Genomic DNA, 21904 nt, shown 5'->3' on the forward strand with positions numbered 1-21904 from the left:
ACTTAGCTATAAGTGGTTGTTATTGGTTTATTTATTGTGTATTATGTGAACAACCATTATCAGTTCATACCGATATTAAGAAATAATAGCTAATAAACATGTTATTACCTACATTATACTCATTAACACTTTGTTGTTATTGTTCAATACTTTAAAGTAAGAAAATTAATATTATTAACTATCTTTACGCCCGTGGCTTTGTCCCTTTAGTCAAAGTTATTCCCGTAGAAATGTGATGTTTTACCGGTAAAAACACCTCTCCACTGTCCCCAAAACAAAAATCATATCATAAAATGACTCACTTGCGACGCAAAGGAAGGAAGAAAGACATACAAAAACACTTTCGCATTTATAATATTAGTACGGATGGCTTTTTAAATAACCGTTGAAGCACGAGCGGTAGTATAGATACTTATTTATAAATAAGTCTAAGCCCACCAAGATACAGATATCAATCAAACTGACGTTAAATTGTTGTAAATAAAATCATTAAGATACAAAAATAAAAATAGAAAACAAAGAACTGTGACATAACTCTTTTAATAATTTCAAATAAACCTTACAAATAATATTTTTCTTTCTTGCAGATATCGTAACCTACTTGCATAAATTGAAGTGCAAATTAAACTGCTTCTTTGAAGTTATCGGTATATAGGTACTGGAAGTTATCACAGACATGAAATTATCCTAGTAAGCGCTACATCACAGATTAAATGCTACATAACTTGAATAACTTAGTTGAAATCGATGCTCATATATAATATACATGCTCGTATAGCGATGAAGCGACTACAGTTGTGATGGACTGGTCTTGCTTAGTTGTTGTGGGTATTAATCATGGCAAACAATATAAATAACATATCGCCTTACTAAAATTTCGAATATATTGTTAATGTTATAACCGCAACTAGTCGATGGTGCAAACAAACACAAATGCAAACTCTATTGTAGTGATGAAGAAGATCAATGCTGCAAAATATCTAGTACTGGCTGTGCCCCGCGGTTTCAATCACGTCGTATATGTTGTAATATAGTCTATACTTCCTCCATACATGGTATATTCACCACTGTTTCATTTGTCAACGTTACCATTAGTTTCTGAGATTAGCGCGTTCAAATAAGACTGACAAACACAGAAACAATAAACTAACTCTTCAGACGTGAGTGTTAGTGAGGAACTTAACAGCATGACTCAATACCATAAACCCTAAACCATAGATATTTGGGATCTATAATATTGTAGTTAATACATACTCTGCATTTGATTGGAAACTTAATCTCAACTGTTGTGGATACTTATGGGTTGAGATAATAATGTGTCTTAACAGCAAGAAAAATTGTTTGCTCGTCCAATGTATAACCGTGCCAACCCTTGCTTATCCTCGTTTTTTTTTATTGTTTATCATTATAATGGCAATTGGAATAAATCATCTCTGAAAATGTTTAGTGTCTATCACGGTTCATGAGACAGCCTGGTTACGACGGACAGCGAAGTCTTAGCAATGTCGTACGTTAGGGTAAAGCATTAACCCTTTGAGGATGAAACCCGAAAAGAAAAATTAACTGTCAGTGACAATACCATCAATATTAATTGAATTGATGAACTTAAATAATATAATTACTTCATTTTATATAAGCGTTAGTACAAAAATTCAGTAAACTCGAGGTAATAGATTTATTAACATAGTCCGTAAGCCAACCCTAGTTTGCCAAATGACGTATCTACGAGCAAAGTTTCAAATACGATGCATCACGCATGAAATGGTTAATACCGCTGTATTTAACCACTGGCGCAGAAATTATTAGACGTGATTAAGTTAGTGTATGACGCACACTGTGCCTTTTGTGTTCTACTTCGGATATAAGACTCGAAGAAGGGGATCTATCTCTATTCATACAATATATTAAAATGTTATTTTTATATTAATGACAAAACAGTAATTATATAATCTGTTACAATTTTATGACGTCTGTATTTGCTTCACAGATTGATTATACAAAGCCTTTCACTATTAAATGTAAAACAATAGCAGCTGCATACTGTTGTAGAGCTTTTTTTTAATGAATATTGTTTGAGCTGTAATATATTATCACCTTATCAGTTTAACAATAGCGAATAATAGGGATGAATCTAGGTAAAAGCGATAAATCAATACTAATAATATAAAGCTGAAAAAATGTTTATTTTTTTGAAAGCTTTACCGTATCACATACAATCCAAGCCCGAAAAAATTTTTTGGATCGCTTAGTGGTATATGTTACATCTAGATATTTATTTATTTATTTATTTATTTAACTCTTCAACAACATTGTACATATAAGGAAACTTAGAGATAATAATAATAATGAGTAAAATAAAACGAATATTTACCACAGGCGAAGCCAGAGTGGACCGCTAATATAATTCTTTATCGTTGATGATACGGGTGCATGGATTAACAATAAATCAAAGTCTTAATTTTTCAGTACATTTTTTTAAATAAGTATTACAATTGACCTTTATAAGAAATAACATATATTAAAACTCACATAAGCCTAAACGAAGGCTGAATTCCCTTGACATTCAAAGCACGATCGGCTTCACGCTCTCAACCAGTTGTAATTCGAGAGAATCAAATTAACGTGTCAGTTCGCTCGTTTTTCTTCCGAAACTTGTGTTTTAGCCGGATAACTTTGTTAATTAAATTTACATTTTTTTCCTTAAGACCCTCTCTACCTGACTCGGAAAGCTTTTAAGTAAAAAAAGTCATGAAACTGCATATGAAACTCAAACTTCGTCGTGTTCTTACAAATTATGCCAAATTAAGATTATAGAAAAACTTTCGTTACACGAAAGCGTTCCTGAATTCAAAAATTAAACGAACTTTGTATATATTGTAATAAGTTTTAAAACTTACGAAACGTATACTCTAATTTAATTTAATTGTATGTAATTTCGATATGTAATATAGTTTTTATTATCATTAAAAAAATACTAACATGCATTTGATACACTCATGATTTTTTTCGAGCACTATATTTTGTAACAAATAATAATAACTTTTATAATTATTTTGAGTTGTTGCTGGCAACTTTAAAGATAGTTGGGTGTAAAACGTTCTTCAATTTATTGTTGATTTTACTTTGTGTTTATGTATACAAAATATTAATTACTGAGTGTAAGGTGTTAAATCAAATTTTCATAAAACTTATGCACTGCTTGTAGTGGTTTAGCATTAAATCGAAACCTCCACCAATATAGATGCTTATAATTTGAACTAAATTACGTGTCGCGTTCCCAGATTAATCCTGGCACAGGCTATGAGATTCAGCTGTAAAATCAAGAAAATTACTGTGCAAGGTTGGTAATACGGTTACACGGAGGTTGGTAGCTCCTAAAATAGAACAGAAGGGGTTATTAAGAGAGGATGTCGTTAATTTCGCGCCGTTAAGAGGGCTCCAGCGATATCGCATCCAGTTACAGAATGCCTGCAGAATTAATTCCGTGGCGAACAGGAACAAACTACTTAACCTAATTAACGGAAAATTTTTGCTCATTTATTCGGTTTTTTGTTTTCCTCGTTACCCACTAAATGCTTATCTAATTCCATTAGCACTTCATTTTCCTTGAATATTTCATTTCATTTAATTTCAATACCTTTTTATGGTCATACTCTACTTGTTTATAATAAATTAAAAATAAAGAGAAGAATAATGCGAAAATTTGTGTGTTACACTCACACTAAAACGGTTAACGGATCTTACGAAACTCACACTTATAAAAAGTATTCAAGAAACTCTTTCACGAGTTAAAAGCACAGTCTATTTGAGTATAAGTTATATAATATTGTCTGGAAAATGTTGCTAATTGTTCCAAAAACTCTGTCGGAGTCAGATCTGTATAATCTATTTGTACAAAATTCTCGTTTCACAATGTGAGTTACCATACCCTCCGAAACGGCTGAACCGATTCTTATTATTTTGAGTCTGATCTATTTATTTTGAGTGCATCTCGAGTAGGTCTCAGAATTGACCAACATCTATTTTTCATACTCCTAAATGATAAGATAAGATAAGAACGAAAAAAAGATAAGAACAGCGTATGCTGGGTCAGCTAGTAGTTCTATAGATGATTTGCTGAATTAATAACAGCTATTAAAACATGAATGATAATGAATTAGTAATTACAAGCGCACAATAAACGCTTTTATTATATCTTAATAGAATATAACCGGGCCATTAAATAGTAAATAGCATCGCAAAAGACGGAAAATAATAAACCTTCATTAACATGCTTCAATTATAATTCAATGGAGCTGAAAATTGAATATCGTATTACGAAGCCTACGCTGTGCTGTTTTGTGAACACGCACCAATATATTTTTATTGAAGTCAAGTATTTATAAATTTTGAGAATCATTTTCATGGAATAAGAATTCGTGATTCCCCTTTATGTATAAGACGTGGCAGCATTTATCGTATCTCTAAATCGATTTCTATGAAATAATTATTTTTTGGTTAGACCGTAGGCGTTGCTCAGATATAAGGATAATAAAAAAACTAAAATCAGTTTTTAAGCATAGATAGCCATAGCCCACTTCAATATATCTATAATTATCAACCACTGAACGGATCTTCCATTCGGTGGTTTCCGAGTAAAAGAGTAACATACGGATGCAAATACATGAAATACGGATGTATGTATGGATAACGTTCATACATTTTTACAAACTTTCCCGTTTAATCGAACATTATGTGGATATTTAATAGGATAACTTAGTTAAAGGTCCTATATACTATAAACTATAGTTGCGAGTTAACTACGAGTATCTTCTTTGGAAGGTTTTATGGGTCATGCATATTAGTTGCATAAAAACAACAGTAATGCCATGTGGCGAGTGCCAGTGTCGACTTTAGAGAACAAACTATGTAGGAATACAATGATTTGTTTACTCTCTGAATGTTTACCAAAATCGCGTCATTTCTTTTCTTCATTGCTACAACGTATTGAGGTCGGATTGCAAGCCACAACACAAATTTCGCTCATTGTGATTGACACAAATGAATGTTCTCATTCACATATGGCTATCCATACAGCGAACTTTGCGATATGGATATTTGACTGTTACCAGAACGCGTTGTGAGCTTTTTTCGATCAATAAATGTTACGTAACAATCTTTGAGTGTAACTATAATATAATTTTATCAAAAAATAACATTGTTTTTTTCATTCACAATATTGCATTCCACAGCATTCCAACAACATTTTTGTTTGGAAATACAAATTCTCAATTTTCCCAGCTTTGAAGCTCCAACTTTATTCAATGAATAGCTCCCTAAATCCTATTAATTTACCGATTAAGAAGGTAAATGAATGCGTGAACAAAAACCTCTCCCACCATCCAATGTGACCTGATACCTTGGCAAGCAGGTTAAATAACATCCTCGCAATTTTAATTAAAAGCAACACGTGAACCCGTTCGTAGCAATTTATTTTATCGATAAAATTTGACTTTCAACTGTTACCTTACCGATTAAAATGTATCTAACTTCAGACGAATTTATTTACCACATTGAAGTTACATAAGTCTTAATAAAGTAATATGTATGGGTACTTTCAAGAATTTCATAAAAGAGACCATTGCAGAGCCGGAGTTAAAAGATTTTTTATTAGTTTTTGGCATTTTAAATATAAACAATTAATTAAATTTATCAATATTTATACAAGTAACATTGCAATATATTATTCATCTACAAGTTTCATTAAAAAGAACATAACAAACTGAACCTTCTAAAACAAACCATATAAATATATTCAATGAAAAATTAGCAATGGCTTATTATTACGTAAACCTGAAAACACTTCATTTTAAATAAAATTTTAGCACATAATCAAAATATTGGATCGTATTAACAAAACAACAATGAAATTAAAGCGCTGAACTGCTGAATAACAAATTGCCAATGATGTCAACAAACCAAAAGCTGACGCAGCTCATACAATCATTCATCCCTTGGGAGAATATGTAACTAAGGATCCCTAAAGCCATAAAATAAATTACAACGTCCAATTTTACACACCCTACTGGGTGGGCTTCAAAAATTAGTTCCGCACACATTATAGTCTATATTATAGTTTATACTAACAGGGTAAAATTTTAAAAGATAATATTTGAAAAGAGTTCTACCATTTTCTTTTATTAACTTCTCTCTACTTATGAAATAACAGAATTAATATCACTTCAAATTACATTATGCGAACTACTTTACTGATGCTATTTTAACGTTTTCATTATCAACATTGAATACCGTTGTAAATAAATATTTGTACAGATCCTTTAAAAGCTCTTACTTGCAACAAAATGTAAAAAAGACGACGACCTTAATGCATCACACCACGCCAATAGCTATTAAAAGGCATGAAGCTAATGGCGCACTTTGTTTACGCTGAAAATTACTGAACTACGCTGAGTGTGGAGCATATTGTCTACAAAAGATAACTTTCCGCAATAAGGCAATTCGCACGTAGCAGACACTGGCTGAGTAATGACTGGGAAACAGCTTACATCGACAAAAGGCCATTATGTCAAAAACACACCCGACTTCTGAAGCCAATTTCTCCATGTTTGCTAAGGCCCATGCTCTTATAAATATGCAAATGTTATTCTGTGTAGCGAGGCACTGCAATAATATTTATATTAAAATCGGCGCCTGCTTGCCCTTGAACTCTGACTATTATTGTACTGTTCAAACAACCCTTTTACATTCGATTGGGTCCCACAATCCATGTTTAACAAACCTCGGATAACTCGCAGTCTGCACTCTACTGATATTGCTTTAATCTTAGCTACACACGTTTATTATATTATAGCATAGAATCTTCATTAAGACAACAGTTACATTGTGTATCGTAAATTAACATGGGACTAAACTTTGTATTAGTTACACGGGGACATGGGTCAGATAAATTTTAACTAATTGCTTTTACTTATAGGGTACATGGATTTGCCTCCTGGGTTCAGTTTTTGGAAATTTGGCTAATATTAACATTATATCCACAGTCATGAAGTGCTTCAATGATAATGAGTAATTAACGTTTAGAGGAGCTAGAAAGCATATTTCTCACAATTCCCTCATTCCTGTACATCTCTTTACTCCCGTCGTCAATCCTTTCTTTATCCTTTCACCCCTTAAAATTCTAAAAGGATTCGCATATGCAAAGGCTCTAACAGTGCAAATGTTCATGGGCGTAGTGATCGCCTACCGTCAGTCGAATCACCAGCTAGCTTAGCTGCCATCTATTATATAAATGTATGTATAAGTAAAATCTTGAATACGACATCAAACATCCTCTCGTATGTACAAGTATTAAACAGTTCCCGAATAGTAATAAAAGCGACCTCAAACGTCACTCAAGTAGACATCGCTACAAAATGGCAGATCACGACAGCGACAGGCTTCAACGCCACTTTCTATAATAAAGGAGCAGTCATAAAAAACCACTACAATCATCATAACTCGATGCTTTTGGGAGGAATGGACCTTGTCACCAGTACGTTTAAAAATTAACGCCGATGTTATGTAACTCTGTTTAATATATGAAAGTCATCAACATTCTTCGAACGAATTTTATAAATTCAGTGATTTTTTTTTTTAAATATTAATGTAGTTAAATAATAATTGGATTTTTTTAATAAAATTTCTTCTAGTTTTTAAGTGCTGTCTATTAGATAAGGTGGGATGGGATTGGCATCTATTTCAAGTAGACGATAGACGATGGTCACAGATGGTGACACATCGCATCGTACGCACCGATACCTGTGCCTTTTTGATGTGTTCTTCTAAGAAAAATCTCATATAATCTCAACTACTGTGTGTGAATGTTTAAAATAAATCAAGTGCAATAACAATCATTCACTGAAATAACAGTCCGTTAATCATATTTTATATCTAGTTTTTATTTATTAAGTGAACATGATCCGAGGAGCTGAACCAAGTACAATCTTGATGTTTTTCATAAAGAATGGATGGTTCAGGAGCTTTGGAATCTAGGAGCTCATTCCTAACCAAGCCTAGACAAATATATAGACTACCTGCAGAGAATTTAAAATTACCAAATTGTGTACTATAAAATAAAATAATGCTGCAATGTCAAGCCGAGATTATAAAATATAACACATTTTTTTACATTTGAGATTTATTGCTCAGATCTTCAGAATTAACATCATAACCAATAAACTATGAAACAAGGACAATATTAATTCTATTTTCTATTGCTTTGATTCTAATTAAAGTGTAATGAGGCGTGTTAAAGTACATTTCATTTGTCTGTTTAAATAAATAAATTAGTTGCATTTGTAGGCAATTAACGATTTTAACGCTTTGTTTACATATATTTCCACAAATGCTACGTACCTAATTAATAAGGTAATTAATTATAGCAATTACAGTGCGACGTGAACAATTTTAGAAATGCATTGCAAGCTTGATATTTTAGTTAGATAGTACAAGCTTTGGTCGGGTCATAACCATAACGTTATATTAATTTGAGGTTTGTGTTTAATTACGTGGTTTGAATGTTCGAATTTATTCTGATAACGTCGTTTAGTTCTATATTATGTTATAAAACTAATTAAAATTACAGGAATTGTAAAATGGGTTTTAGCATGTTGGTAATGTAATTTGTAGGTTTTTAATAGGCAGCTATTTTAAAATTTATAAGTCATTTACTCAATAGTGTTGGGTAATTAATACCTTATAAAAATCATCAAATCCTATATAAGAAGATATTAATTGATAAAAAATTAAGTATAATCCTCAACACGTGTTATAAAGACACAATTAAAATAACAAGTAAAAAGCCTTTAAGATAGGATGCGATTTATAAACCTGACATCTCTGTAGTCACGTAGATAGTTGCTACGTTCTACTACGCGCAATTCACTGGTACTACGCCAACATTGGAGGGCTCTCTACGATGCAAGAATGACTTGAATTACATAAGTATATACTATACTTCTTTGTCTCCCTTTTTAAATCTATAGTTAAAAACGATATAGGGTAATGTAAGTGTCGAAGCGTTGAACAAAGGATTTTAGACTTAACATTTAACTTATGTGGAATAAATATTTAGCAAACACACATTATCTATTTATGTAATATCTTCCATAGCTGTGAGTATATTTTATTTATTTTATTTTGATTTAATTTCGAGTAACTCAGACTCATTTTGTTAGTAACAATTAATTCTTAAAAACTATGTTAGTATATTATGCCTTATATAAAATAAAATAATTGTGACTACTAGGTATGCCAGCCATAGTCAGCCAGTATAAAGCGAATAGAATACGTTTTTAATGTATATTTAAACCTAAGTAAACATTCAGCACGTATTTACATGGACTCGTTATATGCGAAAAGCCACACAGTTACACGCAAGCTTCTATTAAAATTCTGTAAATAACAAAAAGGGACCCGCAGTAAACGCATCCCTCGTCTGCTTACCTGTTGTCGTGTTTGAACAGGAATGTAATACTGTACATACTTGACTTTTTAGGAAGCACAAAACAAAAAGTAGCCACGCTTGTCGAATTATTAACATAAAATTTCATTGTTTTGTGGGACTCAATTTCGTTTTTGGTAATTGAACCTAGTTCTATTTCATTTAATCGGGCTAAATAGGATCCTGTCGCCCAAATCAGCTCATGTCTGTATACCATATTTCATCAAAATCCGTTCAGTAGTTTCAGCGTGATTGACGGACAAACATCCAAGCAAATAAGCTTTCACATTTATAATATAAGTGTGATAGTATGATTAAAGTATGATCACCTTAAAGTATAACATATTATTGATGGTTTCTTTTGTTTAATAATTTGTCATTGTATATTCCTGTTAAAAATTCAATAGACTGTTGTGTAACTATTGTTTTTGTTAATAAACAACCTCACAAATGTGAAGAATTACTACAGCTTTATTATGGCTTTATTAATATAAGAAGCGTTGATTGACATTCCAATATATAAGAGAGGCTAAAAATACATATTTCGCACAGACGAACATACATTACAATTTTCGAAAACAAATTTGCCGTCAAGCAATAAATAACGCTTCGCAACTTCTGCAAATAAAAAAAGTTAAAAATGCAAGCGTCCTCCAAATAATCGGAATTAAACTCATAAATATAGAATGGCAAACGATATATTATTCAGAGTTTAATTGAAACGGTAAAGCGTTGCTGGTTTATGCTCGTAAAACTGACTGGAGCGCTTGTAGAGAACTGTTTAGAGACACAATGGAAGGAGTGTCGGTTGTGGACGCCTCTGCAACACCTTTACGACCCGTACCTAGATGGAATAACTTACAAATTAAATTCTCACTGTGCAAATGTTTGGCAATTTGTCTTTTTCCCAGCACGTTCGTAATAGTCCAAAGATAGAGAATATATTATTCAAACTTTAAAATTGGTTAAAAGTATGAAAGCGAATTACGTAGATATGTAACTTTAGGAATTAAGAAGGGCACTATATGAAATTATTCTGTCAGATTTTATTACTTATACATACTTACGTATCTTACATGTCATAATTGAACATTACATTTTAAAAATACAATGAAGTATCACGAACACGAACATTAGTGTATAAAACAAAGCCACAATAAGAATAGAGCTTGCTTAACCTTTACAACAATACAAGAAATATAAATTTATCGAGAAATTTATTTCATCTCCAGTGCAATAAATGGATGAGGAACTTTCTGCAACTTGAAGTTACAATTGATAACTTATTTAAACCTAACTTTTTGCTTTCAACTCCATTATTGATGTTCGAGTTGGAATTCAGACAGTCTGGACATTTTACATTCAAATACAAATAGGCAATGGGTATGGGCACTTAAAAACAGTAATCGACACTCACATTGTCTAGTAAAAAGAAATAAACGACGTTACCATTGATCACTCTATGTAGGAAGTCCGGTGTTTCAATTAAAAACGAGACTCGCAAGCTCTCGGTTTGCTGGTCAACTTTTATTAGTTCCTGGAGTAGAAAAAGTAATCAAGTCTACGATATATCGCACACCTAACTCAAGATAACTCTTAATTGTTGGATGTGATGCCTCGTGGATGCTCGCTGCCCGACTGCATTCTTTCAACTCGTTCGAGATGATATACAAAGCTTTCAATTTTATTTTATCGATTATTAATCTACCGATTATTAATTAGAAAATTCCATTCAGGTCGTACCATATGCGTTCTTAATTAAAGTAGTACAATGATGCATAACTGTTTTCTCGCTTATGACTAATAAGTAACCTTTTTGGTACATTGAAATAAAAATATTGTGCCATAGGAAAGTGGATTAAAATATAAAATTAATTCTCTCTATGATCTACTATAATGCTACAACAAGCACATAATAGAGATTAAAAGCTTTGCAGTTTATGAAGAATGACTTCACAATTACTAAGTACTTCATTCTAAGACCTCTGACGAGTTTAATACACGCTTTTATGTTTAATTCAAAATAATTAATTCTAACTATTTCTTTCATACAAATTTATGTAATATATCAAAAAGTAGTTTATTTTATATAACATCTTCGGATATATAGGTGTTTATACAACCGGATAACCCATTATTTGTCCCTTACCATTAAAATGATATTAACAAAATTATTTTTATTTATTTATTTGTACCATTCATTATTAAAATCGCAAAATCTCTTGCTGATAAGATTGGTACTTACCGAAACATAATTTTATATAAGTACTTACTTAAAATACCATAAATAGATCGACGGCTTTTACACAAAAAAAAATATATATTCATAACAATAAATAAAGTATAATCATTTTTGCTCTCAACTGGCCTTTTTTGAACAAACACCGACATATTTTAAATAACATTTCTCTGTCACCCGGTCCGCGACTAACAAAATGACAGCATGAGTGAAAAATTCACTTGAAAAATATTTAAAATGTGGCTAAATATATTATAATGTAACTGAATAAAATTAAATTAATAGTATACAAATATTTCTGTGATATGCCAGGGCCAGATATACGAGCTGACGACAATGTCCTTGGCGAAATGTCTACGGAGCCCACGGCTACCGTTCATAGCGGCGTCGAGGCTAAAGCAGAAAGAAAATTGACTGTTCTAGAAACTCATGGATATATACTTGGCAGAACTATTGGATCGGGGTCTTACGCCACCGTCAAGGTAAGAATTTAGATGTCCAATTAAATCGTGTTGCAGCTTTTCAACTACGCTTAATTTTTGTTTTTATTATTATTTTATTCATAAAGGCCCCTTACAGCTGTTAATAAGATAATCATCCTAATTACATATGAGATACGCCAATTATAAGGCACACCAATAACTGAAAAATTATGTGACAAAAACTATGCAAAAACTACAACTACAACTTTCCCTATATAAAATAAAGAATTCTAGGCAAACTTAAATACAATTACTTATTTACAAACAATGTAACTAATACAATAACATAACTTTCAATTTTGTAGGAAGTGGCCCTAACGTAAGACTGTTATGTAATCATAGCTATGCGTAGTTTTTGCTAGCTGTGTTTTTTCTTGATAGTTATAAAACTGTACGCAATTCAAATATTGTCTATTTTCAACTGATTAGTACTAAACTATGACTAAGACCATATTTCAAATTAGTCTCATCCCCTTTCAAATATCTAAAAAAATGTAAACGAATTAAGCGAGTATTGTTATACTGCTCTAGGTGGCTACCAGCGACAGACATAACTGCCAAGTTGCAATAAAAATAATAAGTAAATTTCAAGCACCGGGTGATTACTTGAAAAAGTTCCTGCCAAGAGAAATTGAAGTAGTCAAAGGACTGAAGCATGAAAACTTGATACGTTTCCTACAAGCAATCGAAACTACGCATAGGTTTACTATTGTCCTTATTTAATCCTATTTTATCCTCATAAATTTTAAGCCCAAGGATTGTATGGTTCGGAAGATATTCTTTGGTGAAACTATTGTTGTACCTATACTTGTTTACGCTGAGTTTTAGGTTACAAATAAAACAATAATATTAGGTTACGTATAAATCATTCCATTTTACATTAAAAGGTTTGGATATCAACTACAGCTTCCCAAAAAAATAATGTATTGTATAGGGGTTTAGAAAGAATTGATGACAGAAAAATTGAACTAGAAAACTTAAGAAAAACGATACAGGTCTCCGTTTCCACCATAGTAACACTAGACTACTGTTTCCCGCTCTTGCTTTCGCTTGGTGTAGTACCTTCGCCGGTACGAACTGGCCCTATTCGTGGCAAAACGTACCGGATTCAAACATTTAAATTATTTTAAACTAACATTTACAGAGTGTATATTGTAATGGAATATGCTGAAAATGGAAGTCTTCTAGACATTATTCGAAAAGACCAGCACATTGATGAAGCAAGGGGGCGCCGTTGGTTCAAACAACTGGTCGAAGCTGTAGACTATTGCCATGAACGAGGCGTTGTCCATCGGTTAGCTGCAATATTATCATGACAAAAAATCCTCAAAAATATTACGGTTATATATATAAAGATAACGAACATGTTTTTTCAGCAGCAGTCTATCTATTTTAACCTATGTTTTTTCAACTGCGCCTCTCTACAATGGCTGTTAGCAAACATACTATAAATTTAACTAGCTTTTCTGCGGGTATGTTGACGTAGTCCAAGGAAAAACAGACACTGTGGATTTTCCCCGTAAAGTTGCAGTTCTAGTGGGATTTCAGTGATGACATTTCATGGGTCTCAATCTCTCTCTGTACCAATTTTATATCAGTATACATTGATTAAAATCTCAATTCCATGTTGCCAATTTGTAAAAACATACGTTATACCTATTCCTTTTATTTCTGGGGTTAGTTACTGTCCCCTTTTATTTCAACATCCAAGCTTCCATCCGTTGCGCTATCGGATACCTACAAATAATTTAATTGGACAATTTTAGAAGGACATGAAGTGAGCCCCAATTTTTTCGAGTGGATAACAAACGTTTATTTCCCTTGCAGCGATATAAAATGCGAGAACTTGCTAATGGATCATGGTTTGAACATTAAACTATCCGATTTCGGGTTTGCAAGAGGTCATATGAAACCCAAGAATGGAGTATTTGCCCTAAGTGAGACGTTTTGCGGTAGTTACGCTTATGCCTCTCCCGAAATCCTCAAAGGGGTTCCATATAGACCCCAGGATTCTGATGTTTGGAGCATGGGTGTTGTTTTATACGCAATCGTGTACGGCCGCTTACCATTTGACGATACGAATTACACGCAGCTGTTGAAGGTACGAATCGCTTACTCATTTTATGCACAACAATTGTCTCTTATATCCTTTTCGTTGAAGAGTAAAAAAAATATGTAAATATTATCATGAACAGTAAATATGGCATTAAAGGGATTTCAAAAAGTCTAGGTAGTAACAGGAACGGTTTACCCGCACAGGTATTATATTTAAATTTATTATTTATTATTGTTTGTTTTCAGCAAGTTCAAAACAAAGTATCATTCCCTCGCGAACCGAAAGTTTCTGTAGATTGTCGAAAATTAATCACTAAAATATTGGCCCCGTTAAAAATTCGAGCCAAAATACCGCAAATACTGGCCGATCCCTGGCTCTGTCCGACACAACCCAGCAAAGACGAAGAGTTAGACACCAATCAGGTAAAGAAAAGTACGGTGGTACACTTTTTAACATTAATTTTTTTGGTTTGTTACATTTATTTAGAATTTCTTTTTTGTTCAAAATTTCGTAAAACGGTATGAAAAATATGTAAAATAGTTGTTTAGTGCTTTCTTTTCAAGGAATATATTATTTTTCTAGGAAAACGCTCACGCAAGCAAAGATGAAATTAAAAGCGTTAATATTGGCACAGTAACGTTTGACCGGAAATTAGAAGAAGTTAAATGATTATATCAGTCTGAAGCATTTTTTAGGCCGCAATATCGACTTTTATAAAAACTGTAATCAATAAATATATTTTACTTTTTCGTTCCTTAATAGTAGTATTATTCACATTTACCGTGCTATCACAATAAAATACTTTACAGGTTCCAGGTGTTTTCAAAACTAGGAGATCTATCTTTTTCATTTTTGAGTTGTTATATTTGGGTAAATAATTAATAGTTAACTCTTAAATTAGTTGAAACTTAATACCGACAAACTAACGGTTTATTTAACTTGTCTTGTTTTTGTTTGTTATATATGAAAACAATTCTAATATTAGGAAACACAAAAATATCTTAAATTAAATAGAACAGTATACATACTACATATGACATCTATATTTAACAATACTTCTTTTATTTCTAAACCATAAGCAAACCATTACACCTATTTCACAAATTACATTCTTATGCACGACTTCATAAAACGCGCTTAACAAATTTCATAGAAAAATAATTATATCTTTTTTATCTTGTCTTTACAAAATGTTTCATCATCAGCTAAACGGTCTGCTTCCTCTTTGTCGCTCGCTTGAGCTTTTTTAATACACATGTAAGAGACTCCAATCATTACTAAATATATAGCTGCTCCAATCCAGCAGTTGACTGCAATCTGGAAAACAACAAATGCTGAAAAATATTTATTTCAGAAATATGTACCACCTTTAAATTATTTCGAGACAAAAAATTCTGTCATTAAGGGTTATCATAAACGAAATTATGTTCAGAACGCGTCATGGCTTCTTTCTTCTTCTCCTTTCATTGCACAAAGCATCATAGTCGAATACCATCTCAACCACGACACGAATTTTGTTGAGAGGTCTTTCTACGAATGTCACGACGCGTCGTAAGTCATCCTCATTAGCCATAAAACTGATTTCGCTACATGTATGTATGGCGTTATGAGCAATTTCTCGCTCAATGAGCGTTTTTTGTCTTTGAGCGAAACATTTACACAATACAGAAAAATTTAAAAAATATAAACACTTTCACAAGCACCGGTTAACAATTGCCCATTACCAGACTATAGTTTTCTTCCGTTTGTTTCATAAAGTCTTCAAAATCTTCGTAACCATGATGTTCCGGTTCTGCTTCCTCAATAAAAGCGACTACTTCCATTTTAAAAAGAACACCCATCACGATCTGCAATCAATTCTGACATGACTTACGAAAATGAAATATTGCTATTCTACACTAGTAAGTACCTATCCTTTATTATGCTAAAGCGGACAACCAGGCTGGATCCCGTGATGATAAGCGATATAAATACTTGCCGCCTATAAATACTTGTGCCCGCTATTGAGGAAGAGAGGGCCCTTAAGATATTGGAAAAGGATTACATCAATCCTAAAGACGGGAATGAACGAATAGACTGGAAAAGGTGAGGAAAAGGAAACAGGTTACCGGGTTTCCCTACGAGAAATACAGTAGCATTCGCATCACGAGAAATACAGTAGCATTCGCATGATAATTACTTTTTCACGCTGATCTTTTGTGGGAGTATCGTAGGCCGCCTTTTGCTTACGTTTAATGTAACCTTTTGCTTGCTCGTTTGTTCTTATCAGCAATGAAGAATTCACTTCATTTCATTTCATTTTAGTACATATTGTTTGGTTATATGTTTTACTTTTAGTCATTTGATTATGATGGCGGGTGGCATTTTCAAATTACGGACTATGGTATGACTATAATTTACGTTCTAATCAGCAGGCTTTAGCTATTTATAAATATTCGTACCTTGTACTTACTGCTTCATTCTTTCAGACTAAATTGCTAAAAAAATATATTTACAAGCCTCTAGTGCCTATAGCTTACCTATTATTATTGTTTCATACATAATGAAATAAATATTATACAATTACCAGTTGTACAACAGCCCAAATGCTTAAGAGCATACAACAGAGACCGCAGCCAAAAAGCATCCCCATTTCGAACTAATTAACCTAATATTTCATTCGCGTCTAGTCGTATTACACCGTTTCGAAATGTGTAAATGACAAGAATGACACCATCTGAAATCTCGTTTTCTTCTTTGATTAGAAACTCAACGAAGTTAAAAAAAAATATAAAAAAATATAGGAATGTAAAGCAATATATATAGGAGAATCTAAAAAGCATTTTATATACTGTGCCTATAATGTTCTTCTCTGTAAAAACTGCTTTCCGAACCGGTGACAACTGTTAAAAAGGTGCTATGTCGATTCAAAAGCGCTTCTTTAAGAAGTCTAAATAAGTAAGTGTTTGAGTTTGAGTTTGTAAAAGAATAACGATTTGCTATTTACAAACAAATCTTTTTTTTTTGTCATCATTTATATGAATACGATTTAGGCAGCTAGTTCTATTTCAAACAAACATTTGTTTTTAGCATGTAGTTAGTTATAGATTCCAAACGTACCATCTCATATAAAAGATAAAAAGGATTCACCTTTTTTCTGTGCCGATATTGTTTATACTTTTTAAAACTGAAGAGTACAAACAATTATTTTGTTTATCCCATTTAAACACAGTTACATAAATTAAACAACATATGAAAATTATCCTTAAATTACAAAACATTTTAAGGATAGGAATATTAAGAACTTATATTTTTTGTCATATATAGCACAATTAATTGATGGCTCAAACTAGTTTGTGTTATATTTGATATTTTGTTATTGAGTGTTGTTTTCCTTCCCCATGTTAATCATGATGATATGAAGAAGTAAAATGTTAAGCAATAAACAAAAAAAAATTACGTAAATATATATAAATATCAAATTTTACGTAAACTATTTAAATACTCCTCAAAACAGTAACTTAAACATCATTAATGAAAACAAGAAATAACATTAATACCTTTATTTCCAGAAAATCAGCATGATTTTACATAGTTTCTACAATTATTTATTTTATGTACAACAACATATAGCAATCATTCACAAATATAATACTTTTAACAGAACTTGAGACATGATATTTTTATAATTGCATTCTAACCTCATAGTATCATTTTTGTGTACCTGACAATTATTTTTAAGATAGCAATACCTACTGGTAAAAATAATTTAAGTTCTGACCTGTCTTTATATCTAAATTAAACTTACTAAACATTTTTTTTATTATTTATTTAAATTATTATTGTTCAAATAAGCAATATACAATAAATAGATTCAGACAGAAAAGTAGTTCGCACATACATAAGATAACATTGTTTTTGGTAGATAGTCTACTTTTCTGACCAAATAACAGAAATGGAATGGAACTATACAGATATACAGCAGCACTTTACATGCTTACAGATGAGCGATTATTCATCCAAAACTGGTGGCCAGATACAACAAGTGTGACAAAGTATAACAAGGCAGCAATCCAGCAGTTGAGGGCATTCTGAAAAACATGTTAAAATTGTTAAATTAATTAATTATAAAATAAATTAATATCCTTCTTTTCCTTCATAGCCTTCCGAGGTATGAGTTGAGTCAGATGCAATTTTAATTGATTTATCTGGTTGAAATTCTTTAAATTGAAATAAATGAGAAGCATTTGGATTTAACCAGACAAATATTGGTTCATTTGTTGTCTCTATATGTAAGTGTTGAGACTTGAAACCCAATGGTGATATTGCTGGCATGCTAACAACTCAAACAGACTAAACATTTATACTTTACTAGTGCAAATAGTAAGATTATACATAATTCTTATAAATACCAACTTTTTAGATTAGGATTTGGAATTTTATCAGACATTGTTTTCAGTCTAGTCAGCAATTAGATTTCTTAGAATTAAGTAAATTTTTGTTTTTCATTGTGTGTTAAAATCAACTTTTCCTTCTAATTGTAAGATAAGTAATGTAACTGCTAATTAGGCCTTGAGCATACGAAAATCAAAAGAATAGGTGTTAATTATAAGTTGGCCTTAATTTGAGGACTTGCAAGGGTATGAAATTGTAAGTAGTGTATTAAGCACAAAATAGGAAATAATAGTGGTATATAAGCTTTACCTGCATATATCCATGTTCAACATTTGCAATGAAAGTTTCGAGTGTTTCTTCTTCACCAGCAGCACTTTCCTCGAGTGGAAGATCTTCTAAAAGGGCAACAGCTTTGAAATGGTAAAATACGCCCATTAACGTCTGAAAATATACACGAGAAATATATGATTCTGAATTTTAGTGTGCAATAAATTATGTTATGAGAAGTTGATACTTACGAGTTGAATAACTCCCCACACACTCAAAACTAAGCCGCAAAGCGACAATTTAGGGCCACACAGTTTACAAACCATTGTGTTCGCTTATTTCATTAAAATCCAAGAACAAATTATGATAAAATAATCGACCACCTACTGTCAAATGTTAAAAAATCACACAAGAAGTCGACACTCACATGATCATTCGGTGTCTATGGTTATAGATAACAAAAAGTGACCCTGTAACTGGTAATTTACGCCAAACAAAGTATAGACAACAAAAAAGTTTTTAAAAAACAATTCTTCATAATATATAATTTCAATAACAATTTATCGACTGCAATTGTAATATGTATTCATAAATTAATATAAAAATTGTAGCTATGTATTATGTGTATACTTACCTTTATTTATCAATCTTAAATTTACAATTTACAAAAAAAAAGTTTCCCAAAAAATGCGGTGAAATGTATAGTTATTACCATACACATTATAAATTTAAATGCTAGTCACAAACTTTCTATAAAACGTGATATAGGAAATTTAAATAAATATAAATAAACATAACTTACATTTAAAATCATTTATTGGCGAGTGGTAACATTGTTCATGAATGACACATATGATACCGTAGGAGTACTGAAGTGTGCCTGTCTTCTGTGTTTTTCAAATTAAAAAATAGTTTTTATAATGGTGGATCGTTTAGGTAGAATTATTAAAATATAAATTATTAAGTATATTGCTATTCGTGACCTATCGAGTAACTTTATGTCCATAGTGCATACCTTTGATTAGTTAAATGAGGATAATCTTTGTCACTGTCCATTTACTACTTTCCTTTGACGTCAACTTTAATACTATACCGCAAATATACTTGATAAAGTTTTATTTTTTCAGTAAATAGTGAAGCCAATGCTAGACGAATTGCTATGGTGGAAAACTGTTTCGGCAGTTCAGGTCAGGTATGTAATTGAATCTAACTTGATTTTTCGAAAGTATAAATTTACTTTCAAACTTTACATCAAAGTTTTATCAATTATCAACCGACAAACTTGGCAAGATAATACTTTATACTTAACGTTAGGTGGGTTTGCCGTTTGATATCACATTTTTATCGATAATACTTTTTACACATTGTGTACACTTTGTTGATTATGACAATAATATTTTTTATCAGGCCAAATAGATTAAACGTTATTGTAACATTTTTTAAAACGATTTTGAGCAGATATATATAAAAAATCTCATTCCATTACATGTAGCCATTGGCAGAACAAGGCAGAGTTCTTGTTGGTGAGGGAGTCCTAACAAAAATGTGCAGAAAGAAACCAAAGGCCCGACAATTCTTCTTATTTAATGATATTTTGGTGTATGGCAACATTGTAATCAACAAGAAGAAGTATAACAAGCAGCATGTCATTCCACTCGAAGAAGTTAAATTGGAGTCACTAAAAGATGAAGGCCGTAAGTAATTTTGTGACTTTCTTATGATTTCAAATTTATGCCATACCAAATTTGGAATGTTTATCCACATACAATATTATGGAGAGGAAACTTTTGTATTTTTGTGTGTTTGTAACATTTTCACACAAAAACAATTTCAAAAATGCAGCTTCAATGAGTGACATAGGCTATATTTATACCACAAGTGAAGCCAAGGGGAACAGCTAGTGGCCTAGTAAATATGTTCACATTGTTCAAACCATAAGAAGTATTTCTTTTGCTTAAAAGTTTTGTTGACTATTATCAAATTTGAACTGAGATATGGTTCCAGTTTTCACATCCACAGGCTTCTATCATCATTTTTAATATAATGCATACCTTAATTAATCAAATAAGATCATTTTATGTTAAATAAATCTGAATTAACATATGATACATATGAATTATGAACATAGAAATATGTAATATCATTGAGAGTTGACTGGGTTCTAGTTCAAATGTTATTTCTATATATGTATAAAATTTTAATCTCATAATGTTAGTTACCTTTCTCCACTAAAACAGCTAGACTGATTCTCATGAAATTTTGTGTGCATATCATCTAAAATAAACCTTAATGATAAGAGCTAGACAGAACAGCCTGCCAGGTCAGCTAGTAATTTAAAATATCTGGTTAAATTTGCATTTATGATAATTAGTTTTATTTCCTTTCGACACATTGCATGAATGCAAGCATTATTTTGTTTTCTTTTTAGAAGTGATATAGCTGCTATCATCTATCTATATTTATTTATACACATTCAGATACTGTGACTGAGTCATTATTCATGAATCACAAATATTAATTTATTTTTATCATTATTTCTACAGTTTATATATGAGTGAACTAGACAGTGAGTCAACAGCTTATGCATATTAATTTATTACAGTCCAATTGTGTGTGCTGTACTTATAGCTGAAATGCAAATTTTATTGTATTTTAGAAATATATGAATGATCTTACTGATACTATTTAAACATATAAGAGTTTATTTTAACACACTATTGCAAATAATATTCACCATGGGATATGTATATTATTGCTGAGCCTATGTATGTACCATGAGCCCACTGGTATACTTTAAAACCCAATCAGCATAGAAAAGCATAACAACGTCTCATATGTTTTCATCTGTAACAATGAAATAAAATGTAAAATTGGTGTGAAAAAACTGTACATTTTGTAAAATCAAGTAGCGAAAAACCCATGACATATGTCATGATATATTAGGAGGTGTCCATAAATTACATGAGATGTTGAATTACGAAGGATGGGAGGAGTCGAGACAAAAC

At 31.7% G+C, this 21904-nt stretch overlaps 3 protein-coding genes across 6 annotated transcripts in view; 2 read left to right on the forward strand and 1 right to left on the reverse strand.

The window, feature by feature from the left end:
* The first annotated feature begins 12025 nt into the window (after positions 1 to 12025).
* Positions 12026 to 14927, forward strand: LOC119832002 (testis-specific serine/threonine-protein kinase 3-like). The gene is made up of 6 exons (XM_038355581.1): positions 12026 to 12202; positions 12734 to 12903; positions 13347 to 13496; positions 14030 to 14303; positions 14504 to 14680; positions 14841 to 14927. The coding sequence occupies exons 1-6, from the start codon at positions 12026 to 12028 to the stop codon at positions 14925 to 14927; spliced, it is 1035 nt and encodes a 344-aa protein (XP_038211509.1).
* Positions 14928 to 17785: 2858 nt separating this feature from the next.
* LOC119831992 (ribonuclease kappa-like) lies at positions 17786 to 19312 on the reverse strand. The gene is made up of 3 exons (XM_038355570.1): positions 19151 to 19312; positions 18942 to 19073; positions 17786 to 18328 (listed from the first exon to the last, which is right to left on the reverse strand). The coding sequence occupies exons 1-3, from the start codon at positions 19223 to 19225 to the stop codon at positions 18227 to 18229; spliced, it is 309 nt and encodes a 102-aa protein (XP_038211498.1). The 5' UTR covers positions 19226 to 19312; the 3' UTR covers positions 17786 to 18226.
* Positions 19313 to 19738: 426 nt separating this feature from the next.
* LOC119831792 (pleckstrin homology domain-containing family F member 2) overlaps positions 19739 to 21904 on the forward strand; it is a 6483-nt gene continuing 4317 nt past the window's right edge. For all 4 annotated transcript variants that reach the window (XM_038355317.1, XM_038355315.1, XM_038355318.1 and 1 more), the window contains exons 1-3: positions 19739 to 19835; positions 20027 to 20091; positions 20392 to 20593. In XM_038355317.1, coding sequence (XP_038211245.1) covers positions 19820 to 19835; positions 20027 to 20091; positions 20392 to 20593 — 283 coding nt within the window. In that variant the 5' untranslated portion in view covers positions 19739 to 19819. The remainder of the gene's footprint in view (positions 19836 to 20026; positions 20092 to 20391; positions 20594 to 21904) is intronic.

This window comes from Zerene cesonia, chromosome 14 (genome assembly GCF_012273895.1).
Source record: "Zerene cesonia ecotype Mississippi chromosome 14, Zerene_cesonia_1.1, whole genome shotgun sequence".
In the NCBI taxonomy this organism is placed as follows: domain Eukaryota; kingdom Metazoa; phylum Arthropoda; class Insecta; order Lepidoptera; family Pieridae; genus Zerene; species Zerene cesonia.

Excerpts from the sequence above, each read along its gene's own strand:
- LOC119832002 (XM_038355581.1), top strand. The coding sequence starts at position 12,026 with ATGCCAGGGCCAGATATACGAGCTGACGACAATGTCCTTGGCGAAATG. Across the intron at positions 12,904-13,346 it reads GCAATCGAAACTACGCATAG|AGTGTATATTGTAATGGAAT; the intron begins GTTTACTATTGT and ends TAACATTTACAG. Across the intron at positions 14,681-14,840 it reads AAGAGTTAGACACCAATCAG|GAAAACGCTCACGCAAGCAA; the intron begins GTAAAGAAAAGT and ends TTATTTTTCTAG.
- LOC119831992 (XM_038355570.1), bottom strand. The coding sequence starts at position 19,225 with ATGGTTTGTAAACTGTGTGGCCCTAAATTGTCGCTTTGCGGCTTAGTT. Across the intron at positions 19,074-19,150 it reads TGTGGGGAGTTATTCAACTC|ACGTTAATGGGCGTATTTTA; the intron begins GTAAGTATCAAC and ends GTATATTTTCAG. Across the intron at positions 18,329-18,941 it reads TTGAACATGGATATATGCAG|AATGCCCTCAACTGCTGGAT; the intron begins GTAAAGCTTATA and ends CATGTTTTTCAG.